Here is a 24,119-nt window from a genome sequence, read left to right on the forward strand (position 1 = left end):
ATAGATGGGAACTCCTTCAATACTGTTTAAAAAGCATCCCAGGGTGATACCTCAAGAGAAAATGTCAAGAGTACATTTCTGCAAATTCTAGGCAAAGAGTGACTACTTTGAAGATGCTAAAATATAACACAGTTTTGATTTATTTTGGAATTTTGTTTAGTCACAACATAATTCCCATAGTTCCATTTATGTTATTCAATAGTTTTGATGACTTTACTATTATTCTAAAATGTGAAAATAATAATAATAATAATAACAATAATAATAATAATAATAAAGAATGAGAAAGTGTTTCAAGATTTTTGACTGGTAGTGTATAACAACATTATTCTGGAGGCACGAGGTGTCAAGCATTTGTGAAATGTCAAGCACACATTTTAAAGAAAACATTAAATATAAACATTAAAAGAAATTAGAATAAATCAATATAGCCTACAAACAGGTGAAAGTCCCATAAGTCTATTACACCCGAGGCTGATTTGTGTGCACATATTTTAACACAATATGAAGGATATAATTATTTAGTTAAATTTGTGCAGAATTAGCGAAATGCAGTAGAAAAAAATGGCAAGAGCAAGCCTCTCTAGTTTTTCAAGAAGAGAATAGCATGAAAATAATAATCATAATAATAATGTTAAGTTTATATAGCGTCTTTCCAGAGCTCAAGGACAACTGACATTCTCAAAATAAGTACAGTTTAAAGAAAATAAATAAAAAGAATGAACATGTTTCAGTTCCTTTGAATCAAATGAGCAGGAATATTCTGAATAGATGTACACTATGGCGTATTTAAGCTTTTTTAGATTAAAGGCTAAACCAGATAATTACCTGTGGATATAAATGTGGTCAACTTTAAGAGACAGACAGACAAGCTCCGCTGTGAAATCATTACTTCAGGTCAGGAATTTAACATTGCACTCAGGTTGGTTTATAAATGAATACATGGGAATCATTACGTGTGAATTGTGTGATACATTGACATAGACATTTTAAGGAATTGAAAATGTATATGATGTAGTATCTTAGTTAATGTTACTCTTGACAAGCTCCAGACGCACACAATAAATGAACACTACAAACGCAGTCAAGACCGTGGCAATCTGATTTGAAATCACACCGTGTGCATTTTCATTCATAAGGTTTACATTTTAGTAGGCTAATATTGGCTTCACAGACTTTTCATTTCGGTGTAATTTTGGATATGTTTATTTAAAATGTCACTTTATCCTTCTTGGATAATCAGTGAAGTGAATATTTTTTTATATAATATTTTTTTTCTAGCAGGTGTGACAACTAGCACTGTTTTTTACCTATTTAGGTCCTGTAAATAGGCACCATTTCTGTCAAGTTTTTCAGATTTTAGAGTATTTTTTTCATGCCTTTGCTAGTTAATTTGAAATGGTCCAGTAGTGAGGCAAATACTTTTTAAAGGTACAAATATTCCATGTAGTCTCTCAATTAATATGAGGTCATAAAAGCTAAATGCATGGTTTGTTGGTATTTGGAGTATGTGCATAGAGACAGATTATAACAGTAGTATTAGTTGGAGTGTTGGGGGTAATTCACAAGCAAAATGTTCTTGCGTATGTTTACATGTGCTAGATGAACATATTTGACCGTTGTATCACATCTTGCTTTAGCTTCTCACATTTAATTTTTAAGACTGTGTCAAGATTAAGGGTCTCAAGACCCTTGCGTTCTGTTCCATTTCTTTGTTTTCCATTTTTCCATTCAGAAAGCAAGAATGTGTCCTGTGTGAATGACTCCTTATATTTTTGTTAACATTTTTGAAATTTTGTTTACTCATTTTCTCAGGTATGGATGTGTGGTGGCCGTATGGAGGACATTCCGTGCTCAAGAGTGGGCCACATATACAGGAAATATGTTCCCTACAAAGTACCGGGTGGAGTGAGTCTCGCTAGAGTGAGTTTGAGTGTCAAATATGGTAAAGCTTTCTGATAATAGCTATTTCTCTAAACACACAGTACTGCTTAAGATAGACAATTAAAATCATGTAATTGATTAATAGGATCTAGGGGTGGGCAGTATGAACAATACTTCATGGATTATGTTTCTCATGAATTTGCTTTTATACAACAGGTCTATAAATGAGAAGTTAATCAAGCGAGTTTCAGTTTTTTTTTATCTGTCTGAACAACCCTCGGAAGGCCAATTGATTAAAAAAAGATTGATAAGGGACTGGCACAGAAATGTACCTCATTATTGCCTTATTACTACCTCATTATTTACCTGAAGTATTGCCTCTGGGAAGCATAGATTACCATCAGCAGGTACTGATTGCCGGACTTCGTTCTGGCCAAATCACCCATGCAATCTATTATCACTCGCCAAATGGACCAGGCAAAGGTGAGGCAAAGACAGTCTGTGGTCCCTCCAGCACCCCTGTAGGCCCAGAACTGCCTGTGAGGCCAGTGTGGCATTAACTGTGCTAATAGGGATGATCCGTGTGAGATTAGGCCCAGAGGGAATGTTCCTCCTTGCCAGGCTGAGCACACTTAACAATCTTTGGCCATTGGAAGAGGACCCTATGGACAGGACCAATGCAAACCTAAAACACTTTAGATCGCTCCAGGCCTTCGAGCCGACCCCTTGACATGCACGGTAGTTTAGTGCCCTCCTTTGCAGGCCGCAGTACATAATTCTCCTGTGAATGTTGTGGTAATTGGCGAGAGGTGGGTAGTAACGGGTTGCATTTACTCCATTACATTTATTAGTCGAACATTTTAGGAAAAAAATGTAAAACAATTTACTGATTTTTGAAAGAGATTTTTATGATCCCTCCAGTTCACTTAAGTCTATCAAGGCAAGGAGCATTATGTGTAAATGCCTTTTGCTTTGCCAATAGTGTGCTTGATTTACTTTCAAGTAAAATAAGACTACTTATCTCCTTATCTCTGCTTCTAAACAGAGATAAGGATCTTTTTAGTGGTTCTGTGTACAAAACCAATGGTCTAAATTATTCCTTATACCACAGAACTTACAACAATCGAGCTAATTTAGTGCCAAAACTAAACAAACAAATACCGTATTTTCCGGAATATACAATAAGTCACAGTTTTTTTTAATCATCTGAAAGGTCCTATGACTTAATATCCAAAACGACTTACATTTGAATCAGAAGTTTACATACACTTAGGTTGAAGTCATTAAAACTCATTTTTTTAACCACTCCACAGCATTAATATTAGCAAATTATAGTTTTGGCAAGTCGTTTAGGACATCTACTTTGTGCATGACACAAGTAATTTTTCCAACAATTGTTTACAGACAGATAGTTTCACTTTTAATTGACTATATCACAATTCCAGTGGGTCAGACGTTTACATACACTAGTTAACTGTGCCTTTAAGCAGCTTGGAAAATTCCAGAAAATGATGTCAAGCCTTTAGACAATTAGCCAATTATCTTCTGATAGGAGGTGTAGTGAATTGGAGGTGTACCTGTGTATGTATTTTAAGACCTTCAAACTCAGTGCCTCTTTGCTTGACATCATGGGAAAATCAAAAGAAAAAAGCCAAGACCTCAGAAAAAACATTGTTGACCTCCACAAGTCTGGTTCATTCTTGGGAGCAATTTCCAAATGCCTGAAGGTACTACATTCATCCGTACAAACAATAGTACGCAAGTATAAACACCATGAGACCACGCAGCCATCATGCCATTCAGGAAGGAGAAGCATTCTGTCTCCTAGAGATGAATGTGTTTGGTGCGAAAAGTGCAAATCAATCCCAGAACAACAGCAAAGGACCTTGTGAAGATGCTGGAGGAAACAGGTAGACAAGTATCTATATCCACAGTAAAACGAGTCCTATATCAGCATAACCTGAAAGGCTGCTCATCAAAGAAGAAGCCACTGCTCCAAAACCACCATATAAAAAGCCAGACTACAGTTTGCAAGTGCACATGGGAACAAAGATCTTACTTTTTGGAGAAATGTCCTCTGGTCTAATGAAACAAAAATCCATCCGTTTGCCCATAATGACCATTGTTATGTTTGGAAGAAAAAGGGTGAGGCTTGCAAGCCAAAAGAACACCATCCCAACCGTGAAGCATGGGGGTGGCAGCATCATGTTGTGGGGGTGCTTTGCTGCAGGAGGGACTGGTGCACTTCACAAAATAGATGGCATCATGAGGAAGAAAAATTATGTGGATATATTGAAGCAACATCTCAAGACATCAGCCAGGAAGTTAAAGCTCAGTCGCAAATGGGTCTTCCAAATGGACATTGACCCCAAGCATACCTCCAAAGTTGTGGCAAAATGGCTTAAGGACAACAAAGTCCAGGTACTGGAGTGGCCATCACAAAGCCCTAACCTCAATCCGATAGAAAAATGTGTGGGCAGAACTGAAAAGCATGTGCAAGCAAGGAGGCCTACAAACCTGACTCAGTTACACCAGTTCTGTCTGGAGGAATGGGCCAAAATTCCAGCAACTTACTGTGAAAAGTTTGTGGAAGGCTACCCAAAACATTTGACCCAAGTTAAACAATTTAAAGGCAATGCTACCAAATACTAACAAAGTGCATGTAAACTTCTGACCCACTGGGAATGTGATGAAAGAAATAAAAGCTGAAATAAATAATTCTCTCTACTATTATTCTGACATTTCACATTCTTAAAATAAAGCAGTGATCCTAACTGACCTAACACAGGGAATGTTTTCTATGATTAAGTGCCAGAAATTGTGAAAAACTGAGTTTAAATGTATTTGACTACGTTGTATGTAAACTTCTGACTTCAACTATATTTACATAATTTATACATAACTGATGTCAGCCGGTCAAACACACGTGCACCAAAACAGATGAAAACATCAGTCATAGAGGTGGTAGAAGTGTTTGCCAATTCAGAATATTTTGCCTTTACAAAGTACTTTATGCAATCATTTTAAATGTTTTGTCCATCATAACATTATTGTTCTAACAAACTCTAAACAGCCGACAAACGCAACTCCTCACATGCCCACAAAAACATTCAGTCAGTGAACCGATATGAAATACATTGCAAAGAGGGTTGCAAATATCAGAAATATCAACAGTCGCTAACGTTGAATGAATAGAATACTAGGGGTCGACCAAGATGTTTTTTTCAGGGCCAATACCAATAACGATTATTAGTAATCAAGGAGACCGATAATTGATATTTGGGGCTGATATTTGCAGTAAAAATAAAAATGTAGTGTCCAAATTTACACTAACACAAACTCCAACACAAAACTTCCTTTAAATACCTATCAACATGTTTTTAATGAAATACTGCAAAACAGAACATTTCAATATTATTTTTTGAAAATACTGGAACACAACATTTTTTTAATTATTATTAATATTTTTTTTTATTTTATTTAATAAAGTGGAGGGAGCTCCTAGCAGCATTTCTTTTGAACTGAAACTTTAAATATATATATATAAAAAAAATAATGAACTTAACAGCTCAAAACAGAATGTTATGTATTAACGTGATAACAGACGAGAATCAACGTTATTGGAGTTAACACTCTTCATGTAGCTTGCTTGCTAGTCCGTTTAGTCAAGTGCAGAAAGGGCAATGAGATTTTATTCACAATGGAGGTGAAAGCTTTAACGCTAGCAAAGTTGACGTTACGTTTGCTAAACCTCCTAACGTTGGTTAGCTAGCTACCACTATCAATGCCATCATCGGCTATAGCATGTAAAAACACAAACTCATATGTGCGAGTACTCTGTCCTCATCTCTGCCGCCCATCTATATTGGTACTCACTGTATTTCTCCGTTACTGTCTACTGTCCTTGAAATAAATGTGTCTGCAGCTCTACTATGCGGCGCCCCATGTCACGGGCCGGGGAGAGAGGCAACACGTGCGGAGCACGTAATGGCTTTAATCAAGCATGTTCTGTGTTAGAGAAAAATATTAAAAGATACAGTATAGCTTTGAAAGGTCAGTGCTATCTACGCCCCGTTCAGCACCTTTGGACAAGACAGCTACCATAACAATGCACTTAAATTATATTTAATAACGAGTTGTCTAAGTTCTGGTTACTGAGCAGGAATTGTACCACGGACATAGGCATCTTTTTTTTTATCATGTTATAAAAAAATAAAAAAATAAACAGTTTCAGTCTTTACTGGAAATTTATTTTTTACTATCATTTTTGTTATTCATGACATAATACTGTATCTCATTATTACTTGATAGGATCACGTTTTTACTAGAAAATTAGTGTTTAATAAGTCATTTAATACGTTTGTGGCAGCACTGTGCTATCTTCTGTTTTGAAAGAGGATCTCACAGCCCATTTGTGAGAAAATCTGCATTGATGCATTTGTAAGAAAAAAACAGAAAATTGTGCCAAAAATCATGTGACTCACAAGTGTATTTGTTTTTAAAATTTGTCTTCTAAATAAAGTATTTGTTCAATGATGGTGTAGAATTTGTAGAATAGATTGTATTTATTTGTGAAAAAATATGTGCGCTCATATGGAGCTACTTTTTTTATATATATATTTGTAAAACAAAAGCACATTTGTTTGTTAAGCCGAATGTCACTTTGTATTTGCAAATCGCATTCTGTTTGTTTAAGTGTCGAGATTTTCTTTGCAAAGCGCATTGTGTTTGTTTGCAAAGTGTTCTATTTGTGTTTAGTTTTGGCAGTAAATTAGCTCGATAAACAACATACAGTGCATTCAGAAAGTAATTAGACCCCTTCATTTTTTTTACATTTTGTTATGTTGCAGCCTTATGCTAAAATGCTTTCAATTATTTATTTTTTCACATCAATCCACACTCCATACCCCATAATGACAAAGCAAAAACCAGATTTTTGATAACTTTGCAAATTATTAAAAACAAAAAACTGAAATGTCACATTTTAAGTATTCAGACCCTTAACTCAGTACTTAGTTGAAGCACCTTTGGCAGCGATTACAATCTCAAGTCTTTTTGGGTATGATGCAACAAGCTTTGCACACCTGGATTTGAGGATTTTCTGCCATTCTTCTCAGCAGATCCTCTCAAGCTCTGTCAGGTTGGATGGGGACCATCAGTGGACAGCCATTTTCAGTTCTCTCCAGAGATGTCCGATTGGGTTCAAGTCCGGGCTCTGGCTGGGCTACTCAAGGACATTCACAGAGTTGTCCCTAAGCCACTCTTGCGTTGTCTTGGCTGTGTGCTTAGGGTCATTGTCCTGTTGGAAGGTGAACCTTCGGCCCAGTCTGAGGTCCTGAGCGCTCTGGACCAGATTTTCATTAAGGATATCTCTATATTTTGCTGCGTTCCACTTTCCTCCAACCCTGACCAGTCTCCTAGTCCCTGCTGCTGAAAAACACCCCCACAGCACGATGGTACCACCACCATGCTTCACCGTTGGGATGGTATTTCACAGGTGATGAGCGGTGCCTGATTTCCTCCAGATATGACACTTGGAATTGAGGCCAGACTGTTCAATCTTCATTTCATCAGACCAGAGAATCTTGTTTCTCACAGTCTGAGAGTCCTTTAGGTGCTTTTTTGCAAATTTCAAGCGGGTTTTCATGTGTCTTGCAGTGAGGAGAGGCTTCCGTCTGGTCCTTCTGCAAGTTTCTCCCATCTCCACACATGATCTCTGGAGCTCAACCAGAGTGACAATTGGGTTCTTGGTCAACTCTCTTACCAAGGCCCTTCTCCCCCGATTGCTTAGTTTGGCCGGGTGGCCAGCTCTAGGAAGGGTCCTGGTTGTTCCAAACTTCTACCATTTAAGAATTATGGAGGCCACTGTGCTCTTGGGAACCTTCAATGCAGCCGAAATATTTTTGTAGCCTTCCCCAGATCTGTGCCTTGACACAATCCTGTCTCTGAACTCTGCAGGCAGTTCCTTTGACCTCATGGCTTAGTTTTTGCTCTGATATGCATGATCAGCTGTGAGACCTTATATAGACAGGTGAGTGCCTTTCCAAATCATGTGCAATCAATTTAATTTGCCACAGGTGGAATCCAATCAAAGTGTAGAAACATCTCAAAGATGATCCAGTGAAATGGGATGCACCTGAGCTAAATAAATAAAAAAAAAATATTTAAAGCATTTTAGCATAATGCTGTAACATAAAATATGAGAAAGAAAAAAAAAAAAAAGAAATTATCTGAATACTTTCTGAATGCACTGTATACAAGACTTGAGGTTGCATCTTAGTCAGCTCTCTAGTTCAGTAGTCAGGGCACTGACCAGGGAGTCAGCCATTTCTAGGGCTGTCCCAGTCGCACAATCATTCCAATGCACTGAAACATTTGCTCCCTAAAAATATCCAGAATGCACTGTAAAAACCATGCTCACTATGTTCCCTTACCGGAAATGTTGTCATAATTAATAATAATAATAATAATTCCTTACATTTATATAGCGCTATATATAGGGCTGGAATGACGTACGCCGGTCCCCAATCAGCCTGATGGGGCGCGTGAGGGATAAAGGCAGCCGGGGACGACAGTTCGAGAGAGAGAGAATTACAGGCAGCTGTACTGTGTGTGTTTATGATGGTGTGTTTTTGGTTAAATTGTTTATTAAATTATTATTTAAGTTGACAAGCCGGTTCTCGCCTCCTCCTTTCCACTGAACCCCCTTACAAGCGCTTTTCTAGGCACTCAAAGCGCTTTACATAGTATAGGGGGACTCTCCTCAACCACCACCAGTGTGCAGCATCCACCTGGATGATGCGACGGCAGCCATAGTGCACCAGAATGCCCACCACACACTAGCTATAGAGGAGAGTAGAGTGATGTAGCCAATTCAGAGATGGAGATGATTAGGAGGCCATGATAGATAGGGGCCAATGGGGGGAATTTGGCCAGGAAACCGGGGTTATACCCCTACTCTTTACGAGAAGTGCCTTGGGATTTTTTAATGACCACAGAGAGTCAGGACCTCGGTTTAACGTCTCATCCGAAAAACAGTGCTTTTTTACAGTATTGTGTCCCCGTCACTATACTGGGGCATTAGGACCCACACAGACCACAGGGTGAGCGCCCCTGCTGGCCTCCCTAATACCACTTCCAGCAGCAACCTTGGTTTTCCCCAGGAGGTCTCCCATCCAGGTACTGACCAGGCTCAACCAGGCAAGAGCTGCAGGGTGATATGGCTGTCATGTCTTCTGAAGTCTCTCAAGTGTAAACATATGATGTCAAAGCCTTATTGTCTTTCATCCATAATGTTCATGAAACATATTTAAATATCAGAGTTGTTAGTAAAAGATTAAAAATACACTCCTTTGTAAATGTATTTCTTAGTTTATGTAATTTATCTTTCAAAATAACACTATATGTTTTCATTTCTAGCACGAAAATGCATGATAGTGTCATTTATACAGCAAAGTTGCTGATTGATTGCTGTGTTAAAATGCATGAACTCTTAATCGTGTCGCAGGTGATTGAGTCGTTAGTGTCCCATAGACCTTATTCACAGCAGCGCCATCTTTAATTTTTATGGTAATGACAACGAGGCTGTGAGGGATAGACATACAGTCTCTTCAGTGGGCTGTTCTGCAGTTTAAAGTGTTTTTGGATCGTTCCATGGACAAAATATTTTAAAAATATCTTCCCAAGAAAATTCAGTAAACAAAAAAACTCCATACAACATGAGTTGTGAAAAATCTGATGGAATCTAGGAGATTTATACAGCTTTATACCATTCGTGCCATTGAAGAAATGGTAAGTCTATCCCTCACAGCCTCATTTTCATTTCCATTCAAAATTAAAGGTGGCGTTACTGTGAATAAGGTCTATGCTTAGTGGATGAACACCCATGCTAGTGCCAAATTCGTGTTCAGGTATACTGATTCACAACATAAGGAGCTAGGGAGCTGATTTTAGACACAGGGCCTTTCTTACTCAAGCAATTATTAACATTATTACTTTTACTTATACCTGAGTAATATATTTTAAGTGATTGTACTTTTACTTAAGGAATGTTTTTGGCTGCTTTACCCACCTCTGTTATTGGTATCTACTGAAGTTGCTGCGGTAAAAAGCGGCCAGTGATACCACCAGTACTCGTGGCAGACTGCATTTTGAGCCCAGCGTGTCATTGGATATGCAAAAAAGTTGATTCCCTGTAGAGATACACAGCCAGAATTAGATTTATGTGCTGCAATATGCGTTCTTCTGAGGACAGAGCTTAAAGGGATAGTTCAGCCAAAAATGAAAATTCTTTTGTCATTTACTCACCCCTATTCCATCCCAGATGTGTAAGATTTTCTTTCTTCTGAAGAACACAAATTATGATTTTAAGAAGAATATTTCATATAATAAATGTTTTATTCATTAAGAAGTATTGTGCATAAACTATGATGGAAATAAATACTGAATAAACTCCTTTTGAATTTTTTAGCAATACAAGATGCGCATCAAAAAAGTAATGTGACTGAATAACATGTTCATAACTGGACTTTCACATCTAAAATGTTGCTCTGGTTATCCTAAAATAACGGTATCCAGAAAATCCAAAGCCTGCATAGAGTTTGCAGAGGAAATTAGTCGAATACAAACTTGAACTGTTGCGAAGAGCAGGTTTATTGACACTTTTGAAAAATATCTTGTAGATCTGCACGGTAAAGGCACAAGGACATTGTAAACTGAACCCAAAACTGTAAACCGTGAGTATTTTATTAATAAAGGAGTCACAGTGGTTACAATTTCACCGGAAGTGACAATTTTGTTCTTTTGTGCACAAAGGATGGAAACGCGGCTTTATTCGCACATTGTTTTTGCGATATTCTGATTTTCTGCATAAATTTAATGCGCAACATGGATGGAAACATAGCTAATGACCTGCGTCAACTACAACACTATAGAGAATGTGCAAAATGATCGACAGGCAGAAAGCATCAAAGATTGTGGCCCACGGAGTCTAGTGCAGTCACACTTATTTCAGTAATAATGTATCTTTCAGGAAGTAGGAAAAAAAATTGCATACCTTTCCATGAAAAAAAAAAAAATCTCTTGCAGCACCATTAAAAACAAAGTACTTAAACAGTAAAATAGATAGTGGTGACTAAATTCAGACTGGATGAGCCATATGCAGCCCTGTAGGCAGATATGCAGCCTAGATATGCAAATATGCAACCTTACCTACAGGTAGCCATACAAATATATCTTCTGCAGTATCAACATTATACTGTAGAGTCATTCAGCGTCAACTCAACCAGAAGTCCCTGGCTCATTGATTTTGTATTTTTTTTTTTTCACTTGTGAAAGAAAAATATAAATGATGATTAAAGCCAAGTACAGTAGGTCTATTAGTAAATCAGTTGACTTCAGCACCCCTTCACACTTCCGGGTTTTGGATGCTGAAGTAAACGATTGCAGGGTAAACCAAATTTTGTGCGAATTAGACAAACGGCCAATGACGGTTGCAAAAAAGTAGGTTGTTAAAAAAAGTCAAAGTGGGAGATTTTTTTTTCTCATACAGAAATGGAAATGTGACCATTTCATTTGGGGACACTGAAGGATTCAGAAAAAAAAAAAAAAAAAAAATTATAATCATTTCAACATTATTTGTACTTTAGACCTTTGTTTTGTTGTACAAGAAAAACTAAATTTCATACCATGTTACAAACTGAAAATGGGTTAAATTGAACAATGTTGAATGGAGCCACATTGAGAGCCCTATATCTCTGGGGTTTAACCATGTAAGACCTTAAAAATAAATATACAAAAAGGTTTTGTTCAGAACCAGAATCTAAAAGGATCTTTAATACTTATAGGCACTTTAGAAAAACAACACAAATTTGTTTTTATTTATATTTATCTTTTTCTCTTTTATTTGCAAAATTGTGGACACCATTAGCATATAATGCAACAAGGGGTGCTAAAGTCAACTGATTTTAGACATAGGCCTACCTATATCAGTGTAAAAATCAGTGCAACCTTTAATGTTGTTGTTTTGTTTTTTTTGTTTGTTTTTTTACCTATAGTTTTGCTCCAAAATCATAAAATAATGGATTAATCAGTAAATATTGATCCATTTCATTTAACATTTTGGCTTCCACCCTCATTTGTTTATCTTTCATCAGAAAAAGTATTAACAAAATAAAAAAATTGTAGCCAGGGACTACTAGTCCCAACTATTAGTTGATTTGACATGGAATAACACTTCATCAAAATCTCTTCCAGTTGACACATTTCTACCAGACGGTATACAGTATACTGCCATACCACCTAGCTGTAATGTAATCCCAACATAAATGGCTGCATACCAGTTCCTGCCACCATTTCACCCAGAGATACTTTAGTATGGAAGCCATTGTGCATGCACACATGTACATTAAATTAAGCCCCTATAGTACAAGTTGACCAACTTGATGCATGAGGATCATTTATAATTTAAATGTTATGTCTAACAGGAAAAACACATTTACATGATGATTTGATTAAATATTAAATATACATGTACGTCTGAATATTCTGCATTCAGATACATTGCACGGACCAAAAAGAGATGCAAGTCCAATTTCAAGCTCAAATACAATGTGAAAGCAACGAGAACTGGGCTCTTTTTTACTCATTTCTTATTAAGAAAACAAGTGTGAATGAGCAGGGCATGGGCAAAACTTGACTCAATTTGTAGACAGAGGGCATTACTGCCATGATATTCTTGTTTATCATGAGAGCTGCTGTTTCATTTAAAAAAAAAAAAAATATATATATATATATATATATATATATATATATATATATATATATATATATATATATATATATATATGTATATATATATATATATATATATATATATATATATATATATATATATATATATATATATATATATATTATTTTTTAGACTTGATATCTAAAAAGCAGCAATATGAGATGAAATGTTTGTTAAATGTTTGGCATATCAATTCAAATTGCAATCTCAGTATAATAATCTCAAAAGGATGTTAACTAGTGTATTTCTCCTTTCAATCTCTGTTTCACTGAGTTTGTCTCTATGAACACCTAATGTAACACAGTCAGAATTATCTTTTGTAGAACTTAAAGCGTGTAGCCGAGGTGTGGATGGATGAGTATGCAGAGTATATCTACCAGCGCAGACCAGAATATCGGCATCTCTCTGCTGGTGATGTAGCTGTGCAGAAGGAATTGAGGAACAGGCTGAACTGCAAAAACTTCAAATGGTTCATGACAGAGGTGGCGTGGGACCTACCCAAACACTATCCACCCGTGGAACCTCCAGCAGCAGCATGGGGCGATGTAATTTTCACTACCTGCTTTACTTTCAAATCTTGCTGTGATTCTGTTGTGTAATTTGTGCGTACTATTTTGGACATTTAAATATTTTCTCTTATCCCAATAACCTTAATATGCAGAGACAACTTCAAATCTCTGTTGCAAAACAGTTGGGACAGTGTGTATTAAAAAAAAAAATAAAAAAAAATAACCAGACAAACTTTCATTACTAAATACAACTTATGTGCATTGTTACAGGAGTTACACCAGGTCCACAGGTGCTGAACTAAGGCTGAAACTGTTGCCAACATGCCCAATATTTGTTTTCTTCGCATTAAAATAATGTAAAACTGCTGCCAAGTATGAAATTTGCATGTCATTTTGATTAACTGAACTTTTTTAAACATCTGAATTTACAGTACATCCCCAATTCTGAAAATGTTGGGACAGTTTGGAAAAAGCTACTAAAAGCAAAAAGAAGTGATTTGTACATTCTATTCACCCTGTGCTGTATTGAAAGCACTACAACAACACATTGTTTGATTTTTTTTTTTTTAACTAGTGAATTTATTTATTTATTTTCGTTTTGTGTTTTTAATATACACTCATTCCAAATCAGATGATTTTTATCACGATTTTTATTGCGCCACACATTCTCTCAATTGGAGACAGCTCAGGACTGCAGACTGGCCAATGTAGCACCTGCACTCTCTGCTTAAGCAGCCATGCACTTGTAATCCTGGAAGTATGTGGTTTGGTGTTGTCCTGCTGAAAATGCAGGGACGTCCCTGGAAAACACGGCATCTGGATGGCAGTATATGTTGCTCCAAAATTTGTACTTATCTTTTTGCATTAATGGTGCCCTCAGAGATGTGCAAGTTACCCATACTATGACAGACACTGGCTCTTGGACCTGAAGCTGATAACAGCTTGGATGGTCCTTGTCCTCTTTGGCCCGAAGAAAATGACAGCTGTTTTTTTTTCTTTTTTCTGAAAACTATTAGAAATGTGGACTCGTCGGACCACAAAACACGATTCCACTGTTCTACTTTCCATCTCAGATGAGACTGAGCCCAGAGAAGTCGACAGTGCTTCTGGACAGTGTTGATGTAAGGCTTCTGCTTTGCTTAGTAAAGCCTTACCTTGCATCTGTAGCTGCAGCGGCAAATGGTGCTGACTAGGGGTGTAATGGTTTATCGTGGCATGATACATTGAAGTTAAAAAATTTGACGATGCGCAACGTGGAGATGAGACTTACAAAAAAAAAAAAAAAAAAACATAGAACAATGTCTAAATGTCCTAAGCCTATGTAACGCAGCCATGCATATGGAAATTGCTTCATTGCACACAAGGAGCACTAAAAAAACAAACAGCCACCGTGTTCTAAAATATGATTGCACACTACCAGCCACAGGTGTTGTATGATGAGTTTGGACTAAAAACTAAAACTAAGAGTGGGATAAAGACAAGCCTTTTCAGCATGAGGGATCGAATGTCTGTTTGATGTGTGAGAGTGATGTACTCCGACTGTGCGAGAGAAAATTAGTTTGCTGCAGTTTAATGATAGATCTATATTAATTTACTATACATAATGCTGAATATTATGTATAATAATGCTATGGGGGAATATAATTCTAATGTCAAATGTCATGTCTGATTTGATTTCATCAGTTAATTATTATTATTTAACTGGATACATGCAATTCCATTAAATATTTATTTTTGAAAATAATATTTAGATGTAATCAGAGACAATATTATTTTAAAAAATAAAATTTTAATTTAAAATATTTTAAATGTGTGTAATCAGTGACAGTGTGTAAGCAGCATATGAACAATATTTAACATAATTCCGTATTTTCAGCAAAGTAGAATTATTAGCTATTTGCATTTGGTGTCACCATTGCCCTCTTCTGGGAATTAAATGGATAGTTCACCCAAAAATGAAAATTCTCTCATTATTTACTCTCTCTCGTGATATCCCAGGTGTGTATTATTTTCTTTCTTCACCAGAACACATTTGAAGAAAAATAGAAAAATATCTTAGCTCAGTAGGTCCTTAAAATGCAAGTGGATGGGGATCCGATTTTTGAAGCTCCAAAAATCACAGACAGTCAGCATAAACGTCATCCATACAACTCCAGCTGTTAAATGAAAGTCTTCTAAAGTGATACGATCGCTTCTGATGCGAAAAAGATCTGGTTTAGATCTGAATTTATCTGTTTCTTTACTCACAATGGTGTGTTTCTGTGCTTATCCTGGATGTCTCAACCGAGTGGAGAACGTGAGATTACATCTGTATCCATGGCAACGCGAATACATCACACGAGAGACTTGGACTCCACCCTCTTGTGAAGCTTACCGGAATCGATTATTTAGAGTTAAAAAGTACTTACATATTGATCTTTTTTTGCACCAAATGTGATTGTGTCGCTTTATATTTGGGTGAACTATCCCTTTAAGTCCCAGTACATCTCTGGATCATTTAGCACATTTTAAAGAACAGTACTTTTTTGCTACATTTTAAAGGAAAGGAACTGTGTTCATACTGTATGTCTTTAAAGTAATTATAAAAATCAATCTTAATTTTTATTGATTCAGGCTTAGTTTTAACAATCTTGAACAGAACCGAACCGTGAGTTCAGTATCATGAACCGAAACGAATTGTGAGATGAGTGAATCATTACACCCCTAGTGTTGACTGACAAAGGTTTACCGAAGTAAAGCACTGGAGTATTTCCAAGCCAATGTCATGAGATCTGTTACAGACGAATCACAGTTTTTAAGAACGTGACGTCTGAAGGATCAGAGATCACGGACATTCAGGAGTGGTTTTCCTGCAGGACAACACCAAACCACATACTGCCTGGTTTGCAAGTGCATGGCTGCTTAAGCAGAGAGTGCAGGTGCTAGATTGGTCTGTCTACAGTACTGAGCTGTCGCCAATTGAGAATGTGTGGCACATTATAAAGCTCACAATATGGCAAAAAAGACCCTGAACAATTGCTCAGCTGAAGAACTGCATAATGGATGAATGGGAGAAAAGTCTGCTTGCTAAACTTAACAAACTTGTGTATTCAGTGCCCAAACGCTTAATAAGTGTTATTAGAAGAAATGGTTATTTTACACAGTGGTAAACACAGACTGTCCCAACTTTTTTGGAGCATGTTACAATCACTTTATTTGAAATAAGTGTATATATATACAGTGCATCCGGAAAGTATTCACAGCGCTTCACTTTTTCCACATTTTGTTATGTTACAGCCTTATTCCAAAATGGATTAAATTCATTATTTTCCTCAAAATTCTACAAACAATACCCCATAATGACAATGTGAAAAAAGTTTGTTTGAAATGTTTGCAAATTTATTAAAAATAAAAAACGAAAAAAATCACATGTACATAAGTATTCACAGCCTTTGCCATGACACTCAAAATTGAGCTCAGGTGCATCCTGTTTCCACTGATCATCCTTGAGATGTTTCTACAACTTGATTGGAGTCCACCTGTGGTAAATTCAGTTGATTGGACATGATTTGGAAAGGCACACACCTGTCTATATGAGGTCCCACAGTTAACAGTGCATGTCAGAGCACAAACCAAGCCATGAAGTCCAAGGAATTGTCTGTAGACCTCCGAGACAGGATTGTATCGAGGCACAGATCTGGGGAAGGGTACAGAAAAAATTCTGCAGCATTGAAGGTCCCAATGAGCACAGTGGCCTCCATCATCTGTAAATGGAAGAAGTTTTAAGTTTAGGAAGTTTAGGACTCTTCCTAGAGCTGGCCGCCCGGCCAAACTGAGCGATCGGGGGAGAAGGGCCTTAGTCAGGGAGGTGACCAAGAACCCGATGGTCACTCTGACAGAGCTCCAGTGTTTCTCTGTGGAGAGAGGAGAACCTTCCAGAAGAACAACCATCTCTGCAGCACTCCACCAATCAGGCCTGTATGGTAGAGTGGCCAGACGGAAGCCACTCCTCAGTAAAAGGCACATGACAGCCCGCCAGGAGTTTGCCAAAAGGCACCTGAAGGACTTTCAGACCATGAGAAACAAAGATTGAACTCTTTGGCCTGAATGGCAAGCGTCATGCCTGGAGGAAACCAGGCACCGCTCATCACCTGGCCAATACCATCCCTACAGTGAAGCATGGTAGAGGCAGCATCATGTTGTGGGGATGTTTTTCAGTGGCAGGAACTGGGAGACTAGTCAGGGTCGAGGGAAAGATGAATGCAGCAATGTACAGAGACCTCATTGATGAAAACCTGCTCCAGAGCACTCTGGACCTCAGACTGAGGCGAAGGTTCATCTTCCAACAAGACAACGACCTTAAGCACACAGCCAAGATAACAAAGGAGTGGCTATGGGACAACTCTGTGAATGTCCTTGAGTGACCCAGCCAGTGCTCAGACTTGAACCCGATTGAACATCTCTGGAGAGATCTGACGCTCCCCTTCCAACCTGATGGAGCTTGAGAGGTCCTGCAAAGAAGAATGGGAGAAACTGCCCAAAAACAGGTGTGCCAAGCTTGTAGAATCATACTCAAAAAGACTTGAGGCTGTAACTGGTGCCAAAGGTGCTTCAACAAAATATTGAGCAAAGGCTGTGAATACTTACGTACATGTGATTTTATTTTTTATTTATTTTTTTAATAAATTTGCAAAGATCTCAAACAAACTTCTTTCACGTTGTCATTATGGGGTACTGTTTGTAGAATTTTGAGGAAAATAATGAAATTAATCCATTTTGGAATAAGGCTGTAACATAACAAAATGTGGAAAAAGTGAAGCGCTGTGAATACTTTCCGGATGCACTGTATGTATATATATATATATATATATATATATATATATATATATATATATATATATAATAAATAAAATAAAAACTATTCAGTTCACAAGTCAATATAGCAAATTAATAGAATTTACAAATCACTCCTCTGTTTTTATTAGTATTTTCAGGTATCAGAAATATTGATGCTCAGTTTAATAGAGATTAAATAAAGTGTCCCAAAATTAATGCATTTAATATGATTGCACACAATATGGATCATTATAAGGGTCTCTGCTGTCCTCAGTTTTGCTCCATTGATTGTGAACTTTATAGTTGCACACAGGAAAGGATTACAAAAATAAAAAATGTAGAAAATGTTTTTAAAAACACCTGTGTGGAATATTCCACAGGTAAACAGGGTGATGAGTAACAGGTGATGCTGTCATGATTGGGTATAAAATTAGAATTTACATCAGGCGTGGTTATGAACAAGGATGGTTTGAGAGGAAACCTGCTTGAATACAATTATTTTTGGATTTCCATTAGCTGATGCTAGTGGCTCAATAGCATGCTTCAGCTTTAAGATGTAAGAGTGTGCACAGCATGATCTCACTCATTCAGATGCTGTTTAATGTCTAGGTCATATTTCATAAAGAAAGAAGAAATTGGGATGCATGGGTAGCTCAGCGAGTAAAGACGCTGACTACCACCCCTGGAGTCATGAGTTCGAATCCAGGGCGTGCTGAGTGACTCCAGCCAGGTCTCTTAAGCAACCAAATTGGCCCATTGCTAGGGAGGGTAGAGTCACATGGAGTAACCTCTTCGTGGTTGCTAGGAGGTTTCATATTCCAAACAACTGCCCCCATCTTCCATTGGTTGTACAAACAGATAGTCCTGCCCCAAACTCACACCATTGGTTGAGCTAAAATTGCTGTGTCAGGCTGGACAGGTCACTCAAACAAGCTGAGATTTTGATAGTGCCACAGTTTTGCACTTTAAGCTAAAATTAACCAACAAATGGCTTACTTATTTTTGACTCTGCATATTAAGCTGGGATATCTTAAAGAATTTTTACATAAAAACACCTTGACAGGTTTTTGTGAGATTCACTTGACTAGAATGAACTAATCATTTTAATAAATGTATGTAAATATTAATAATATAGTTGAATGGTTTAATCTACCCTTTCATTGTTGTTGATGGCCGTGTTTGTTAATTTAATTTCCAGTTGCGTAATGTTGGCAGTGGTCTTTGCATGGAGAGTAAACACTTTTCCTCTGGTTCCCCAATCCGTTTGGAGAAATGTCTGAAAGGAAGGGGGGAGCCGACCTGGAGTCATGGTCAGGTAAGACACAAACACACAGTTTGCATTCATGTCTTTCATAGCAATGATGGGTCTATTCCGAAACCTAGTGAGCTGCCTCACTGTCTCCTGTGTACATTGGCAGCTGTCTTCTATGGCAGCATCAGAACTGGAATGAAGACTCATAAAAGACCAATTTGGAACAGTCTACATGGGTGGCAACTCAGCGTGTCATTGAAATAGCACTTAACGTGCAGCACACAAAAGACTTGACTCGCAACTGATTTCAACACAGGTGATGCGAGAGGCAATGACACAATGCTTTAATGAGTATAAATACACATAGCACACACATTTTGCGAGAGAGAGTCAGTTTTCTATCATTTTAAATAACTGTTACCTTTCAGTACTGAATGAATTTGTATATTTACAATCAAAATTTATCTTACTTTGACTGCCATCTTGGATTAAGTTTACCACCAAGCTATTCACAATATATCCTGGTATTGCCTTCCCGGGGAAGGATACATATGAAGTTACCTTAGAATTTGGATGAAATTAAGTATTTTAGGAGGCAGCATGATGAGGTTACCTACCTTTTGAAACAGCCTAATATGCCTTATAATGCTATCTCCGGAGGCAGCTCATTAGGTTTCGAAACAGACCCCATATTCGAGCTTCTTGACAGCACTATTCAGATTCATTTTTAAATGATGATTATGATGGAATTAAATTGCACACATTATAATTTCACAAAGTGTTCAAAGATAGTGATGCACACAAGGATGATGTTGCAAAAGTGTTAGTGCACAGTAAACAATGTACTTGGATCTTTTGCAGGTCTTTACGTTTGGTTGGAGAGAAGATATACGGGTAGGAGACCCATTGCACACTAAGAAGGTCTGCTTTGATGCCATCTCCCATAACAGCCCTGTTACACTGTATGACTGCCATGGCATGAGAGGAAACCAGCTGTGGTCATATAGAAAGGTATTACATATGTGTATTTTAACATTTTATATTTAGGAATACAAAGGATTCTTCGATTGGCCTGCCATGAAACCAGAATGTCCAGCTTAAACCAGTCAGACAGTGGATGAAGGGTAAAGAAATAAAAGAGGACTTAGCATATAACCTGAATACAGAGAAGGACAAACCCCCATCTGTTTTGCTGCCTGCATAGTTGATAACTAAATACATGGATGTTTACCATTCCAAATGTATTTAGAAACTGACAAATTAAGTTTATCCTATTAGAGTGGGTGTGGGGAAAGGAATCGTAGAAGAACAGAAATTTATGTGAGGGAGGATATTCATTTGACAGCCAATGCATGAAAGAAGGAAAGATATGTCCAGTTTGCAAGATTTTAGGTGATGCTTTATAAGGAGCTATTTAGGTTTTTCATGACGATGTCATGTTAAGATGGAAAAATATGTAGCCATAAGTATTTAAAAGAATGCTCCACAGGAAAAGACCGGAGAGCGATAGTGAAAAAAAACCCCTCAAAATTAAGAGTGAGCAGGCACGTCTTGAGCCAATTAATTTTGTATCCATATAAATGGCTAAATTGATCACACAGTCAACACATAGGGGATTGAAAGAGCATGTTTGCCTAAAAACAATAACATGACTGATTGACATGACTGATCTGCAAATAAAAAGATGTGATGGTGCGTGTTTCTAACAGATATGGGGAAGATGTGTTCTGACTGACAAACAGCCTAAGCTAGAGGTTCTAAAGATAATGTAAATGATCAGGATGAGAGAGAGCAACCATGACATGTTCCTCTTCCTGTAAAGAAAGGCTGTGAACATAACTGACCTGTTAGAGTGGCTATAGCACTTTAAACATATTTATAAAACCTGAACGAAGACCTAAGTGATCTAAAAGGCCTTCCACACTGGCAGTTTTTTTTTGTTGTTTTTAATCAGAGTATGGTTTAGGGGTGTAAATCACAAGTTTCATCACAATACAGTCTTATACCGATTCTCTTAGCCAGCTATCCTCTGTTTGCTGATATCTCAAAGTCTACTGCGATGTGATTTTGATTTGATTCGATTTAAGAGCCTGGGATTTACAGTCATGGGAAAAAGAAAGTACACCCTCCTTGAATTCTATGGTTTTACATATCAGGACATAAATAAAATCATCTGGTCCTTAGCAGGTCTTAAAATTAGGTAAATATAACCACAGAAGTACAACAACACATGACATTACACCGTGTCATGATTTATTTTACAAAAATAAAGCCAAAATGGAAAAGCAATGTGTGAAAAACTAAGTACACCTTATGATTCAGTAGCTTGTAGAACGACCTTTAGCAGCAATAACTTCAAGTAATCGTTTTCTGTATGACTTTATCAGTCTCTCACATTATTGTGGAGGAATTTTGGCTCACTCTTCTTTACAACGTTGCTTCAGTTCATTGAGGTTTGCGGGCATTTGTTTATGCACAGCTCTCTTAAGGTCCCACCACAGCATTTCAATCGGGTTGAGGTCTGGACTTTGACTGGGCCATTGCAACACCTTGATTCTTTTCTTTTTCAGCCATTCTGTTGTAGATTTGCTGGTGTGCTTGGGATCATTGTCCTGTTGCATGACCCAATTTCGGCCAAGCTTTAGCTGTCAGACAGATGGCCTCACATTTGACTCCAGAATACTTTGGTATACAGAGGAGTTCATGGTTGACTCAATGACTGCAAGGTGCCCAGGTCCTGTGGCAGCAAAACAAGCCCAAATCATCACCCCTCCACCACCGTGCTTGACAGTTGGTATGAGGTGTTTGTGCTGATACACTGTGCATGGTTTTCGCCAAACGTGATGCTGTGCATTATGGCCAAACATCTCCACTTTGGTGTCATCTGTCCAATGGACATTGTTCCAGAAGTCTTGTGGTTTGTTCAGATGCAACTTTGCAAACCTAAGCCGTGCTGCCATGTTGTTTTTAGAGAGAAGAGGCTTTCTCCTGGCAACCCTTCCAAACAAACCATACTTGTTCAGTCTTTTTCTAATTGTACTGTCATGAACTTTAACATTTAACATGCTAACTGAGGCCTGTAGAGTCTGAGATGTAACTCTTGGGTTTTTTGCAATTTCTCTGAGCATTGCACAGTCTGACCTTGGGGTGAATTTGCTGGGACATCCACTCCTGGGAAGATTGGCAACTGTCTTGAATGTTTTCCACTTGTGAATAATCTTTCTCACTGTAGAATGATGGACTTTAAATTGTTTGGAAATGGCCTTATAACCCTTCCCAGATTGATGGGCAGCAACAATTGCTTCTCTAAGATCATTGCTGATGTCTTTCCTCCTTGGCATTGTGTTAACACATACCTGAATGCTCCAGACCAGCAAACTGCTAAAACTTCAGCTTTTATAGAGGTGGTCACACTTGCTTATGATCAATTAATCAAGGGCATTTGATTAGCAGCACCTGGCTACTACTTAGCCTCTTAATTCCTATGGAAGCAGTAAGGGTGTACTTAGATTTTCACACATGGATTCTCCATTTTGGCTTTATTTTTGTTAAATAAATCATGACACGGTGTAATATGTTGTGTTGTTGTTCATCTGAGGTTGTATTTACCTAATTTTAAGACCTGCTAAGGACCAGATGATTTGTATTATGTCCTGATACGTAAAATCATAGAATTCAAGGAGGGTGTACTTTCTTTTTCCCATGACTGTATATGAAATTATATAAGATGCCTATTTTACACAATCAGTTACATTTCTATTAACTCACAAATGCAACCAAAATATAATTAAAACATTTTAATGAGCTCTCTGAAAACTGCAAATCCAATATCTACATTGGGACATCCACTACAAAATAAGGTAAAAAAAAAAATTATACAGAAAAATAAACCATAAAAAAAATAGTCACACACATGTGATCATATACTCTATAAGTGTTTCTTTCTTGGCTGCTACTGCTTAGAGTACTAGGTTGCTGTATCGCCTGGCGAGGGATCCGCACTTTGGCGGAAATGCGTACAGATGTGGCTGGCTTTAGAGTGTCAAAATAAAGGTCCATCTTTAAAAATATATGCATTGATGTTTATACGTTGCATCGTTGACTTTGCATCATTGGTTATTTGATCGATACATCAATCCAGATCGATGGATTGTTACACCCCTAGTGTGATTCACATGAAAAATTGGTAATATAAAATCTGTTTTTTGGGCTGGGGAGCAGGCTGTGGTACCAAACCTCAGGCTAGAGAACTGAGGTATGGATCACATAAGTGAGAACGCAACCTCACTTGTTCAGGAAGTAAAATAACCACTGCTTGTGTTTTTACCAATTTAAGCATGACAACATCATCAGTTGCACAAAACCGTACACATGGGCACAATGAGTGGCAAGGGAATGTAAGCAGGGCTGCAAATACATTGCTCGAAACAGCTGTTTCCTCAAAAAGGACTGTTTGTGTGCAGCAGATAGTCACCTCCTCCTTTATATGCACATCTGCTAAAAGTTGTCGTTCAGTCCGGTGTAGAGGTTGCACAGACTAGTGGACTACAGCTTACATAGTCAACACCGTCAGTCTGAATTCGACTAGTCGCTCGTGATTTATAAAAGGAAATAAATATATGTAGGAAATAAAGTGGGTGTGAAGCCCGGTGGCTCTGCACTGAAAAGGCGCAGTGGCTCTAATGTTCTAATGACTGTGATGGTCTGTCAGACTCACGTTAAAAGATGTGCACACAGAATGCACTTCAGGACTGGTGTCGGTTTACTGTGTCGCCCTGCTCAACAACGCAATGCAGCAACGTATCAACAACAATCTTACGCATTCTCCGTATCTGTATTGCACATGGCCATATTATTGTATCAACAC

General features: G+C 37.7%; 1 protein-coding gene across 2 annotated transcripts in view; it reads left to right on the forward strand.

The window, feature by feature from the left end:
- The window catches only part of LOC127430657 (polypeptide N-acetylgalactosaminyltransferase 10), a 169,591-nt gene that overhangs the window by 109,206 nt on the left and 36,266 nt on the right, over positions 1-24,119 (forward strand). For both annotated transcript variants that reach the window (XR_007895466.1, XM_051680588.1), the window contains exons 8-11: positions 1,816-1,923; positions 13,000-13,221; positions 19,199-19,315; positions 20,114-20,263. Coding sequence is in view for 1 of the 2 variants with exons in the window: in XM_051680588.1 (XP_051536548.1) it covers positions 1,816-1,923; positions 13,000-13,221; positions 19,199-19,315; positions 20,114-20,263 (597 nt within the window). In the remaining variant the exon portion in view is untranslated. The remainder of the gene's footprint in view (positions 1-1,815; positions 1,924-12,999; positions 13,222-19,198; positions 19,316-20,113; positions 20,264-24,119) is intronic.

This window comes from Myxocyprinus asiaticus, chromosome 40, assembly GCF_019703515.2.
Source record: "Myxocyprinus asiaticus isolate MX2 ecotype Aquarium Trade chromosome 40, UBuf_Myxa_2, whole genome shotgun sequence".
In the NCBI taxonomy this organism is placed as follows: Eukaryota; Metazoa; Chordata; class Actinopteri; order Cypriniformes; family Catostomidae; genus Myxocyprinus; species Myxocyprinus asiaticus.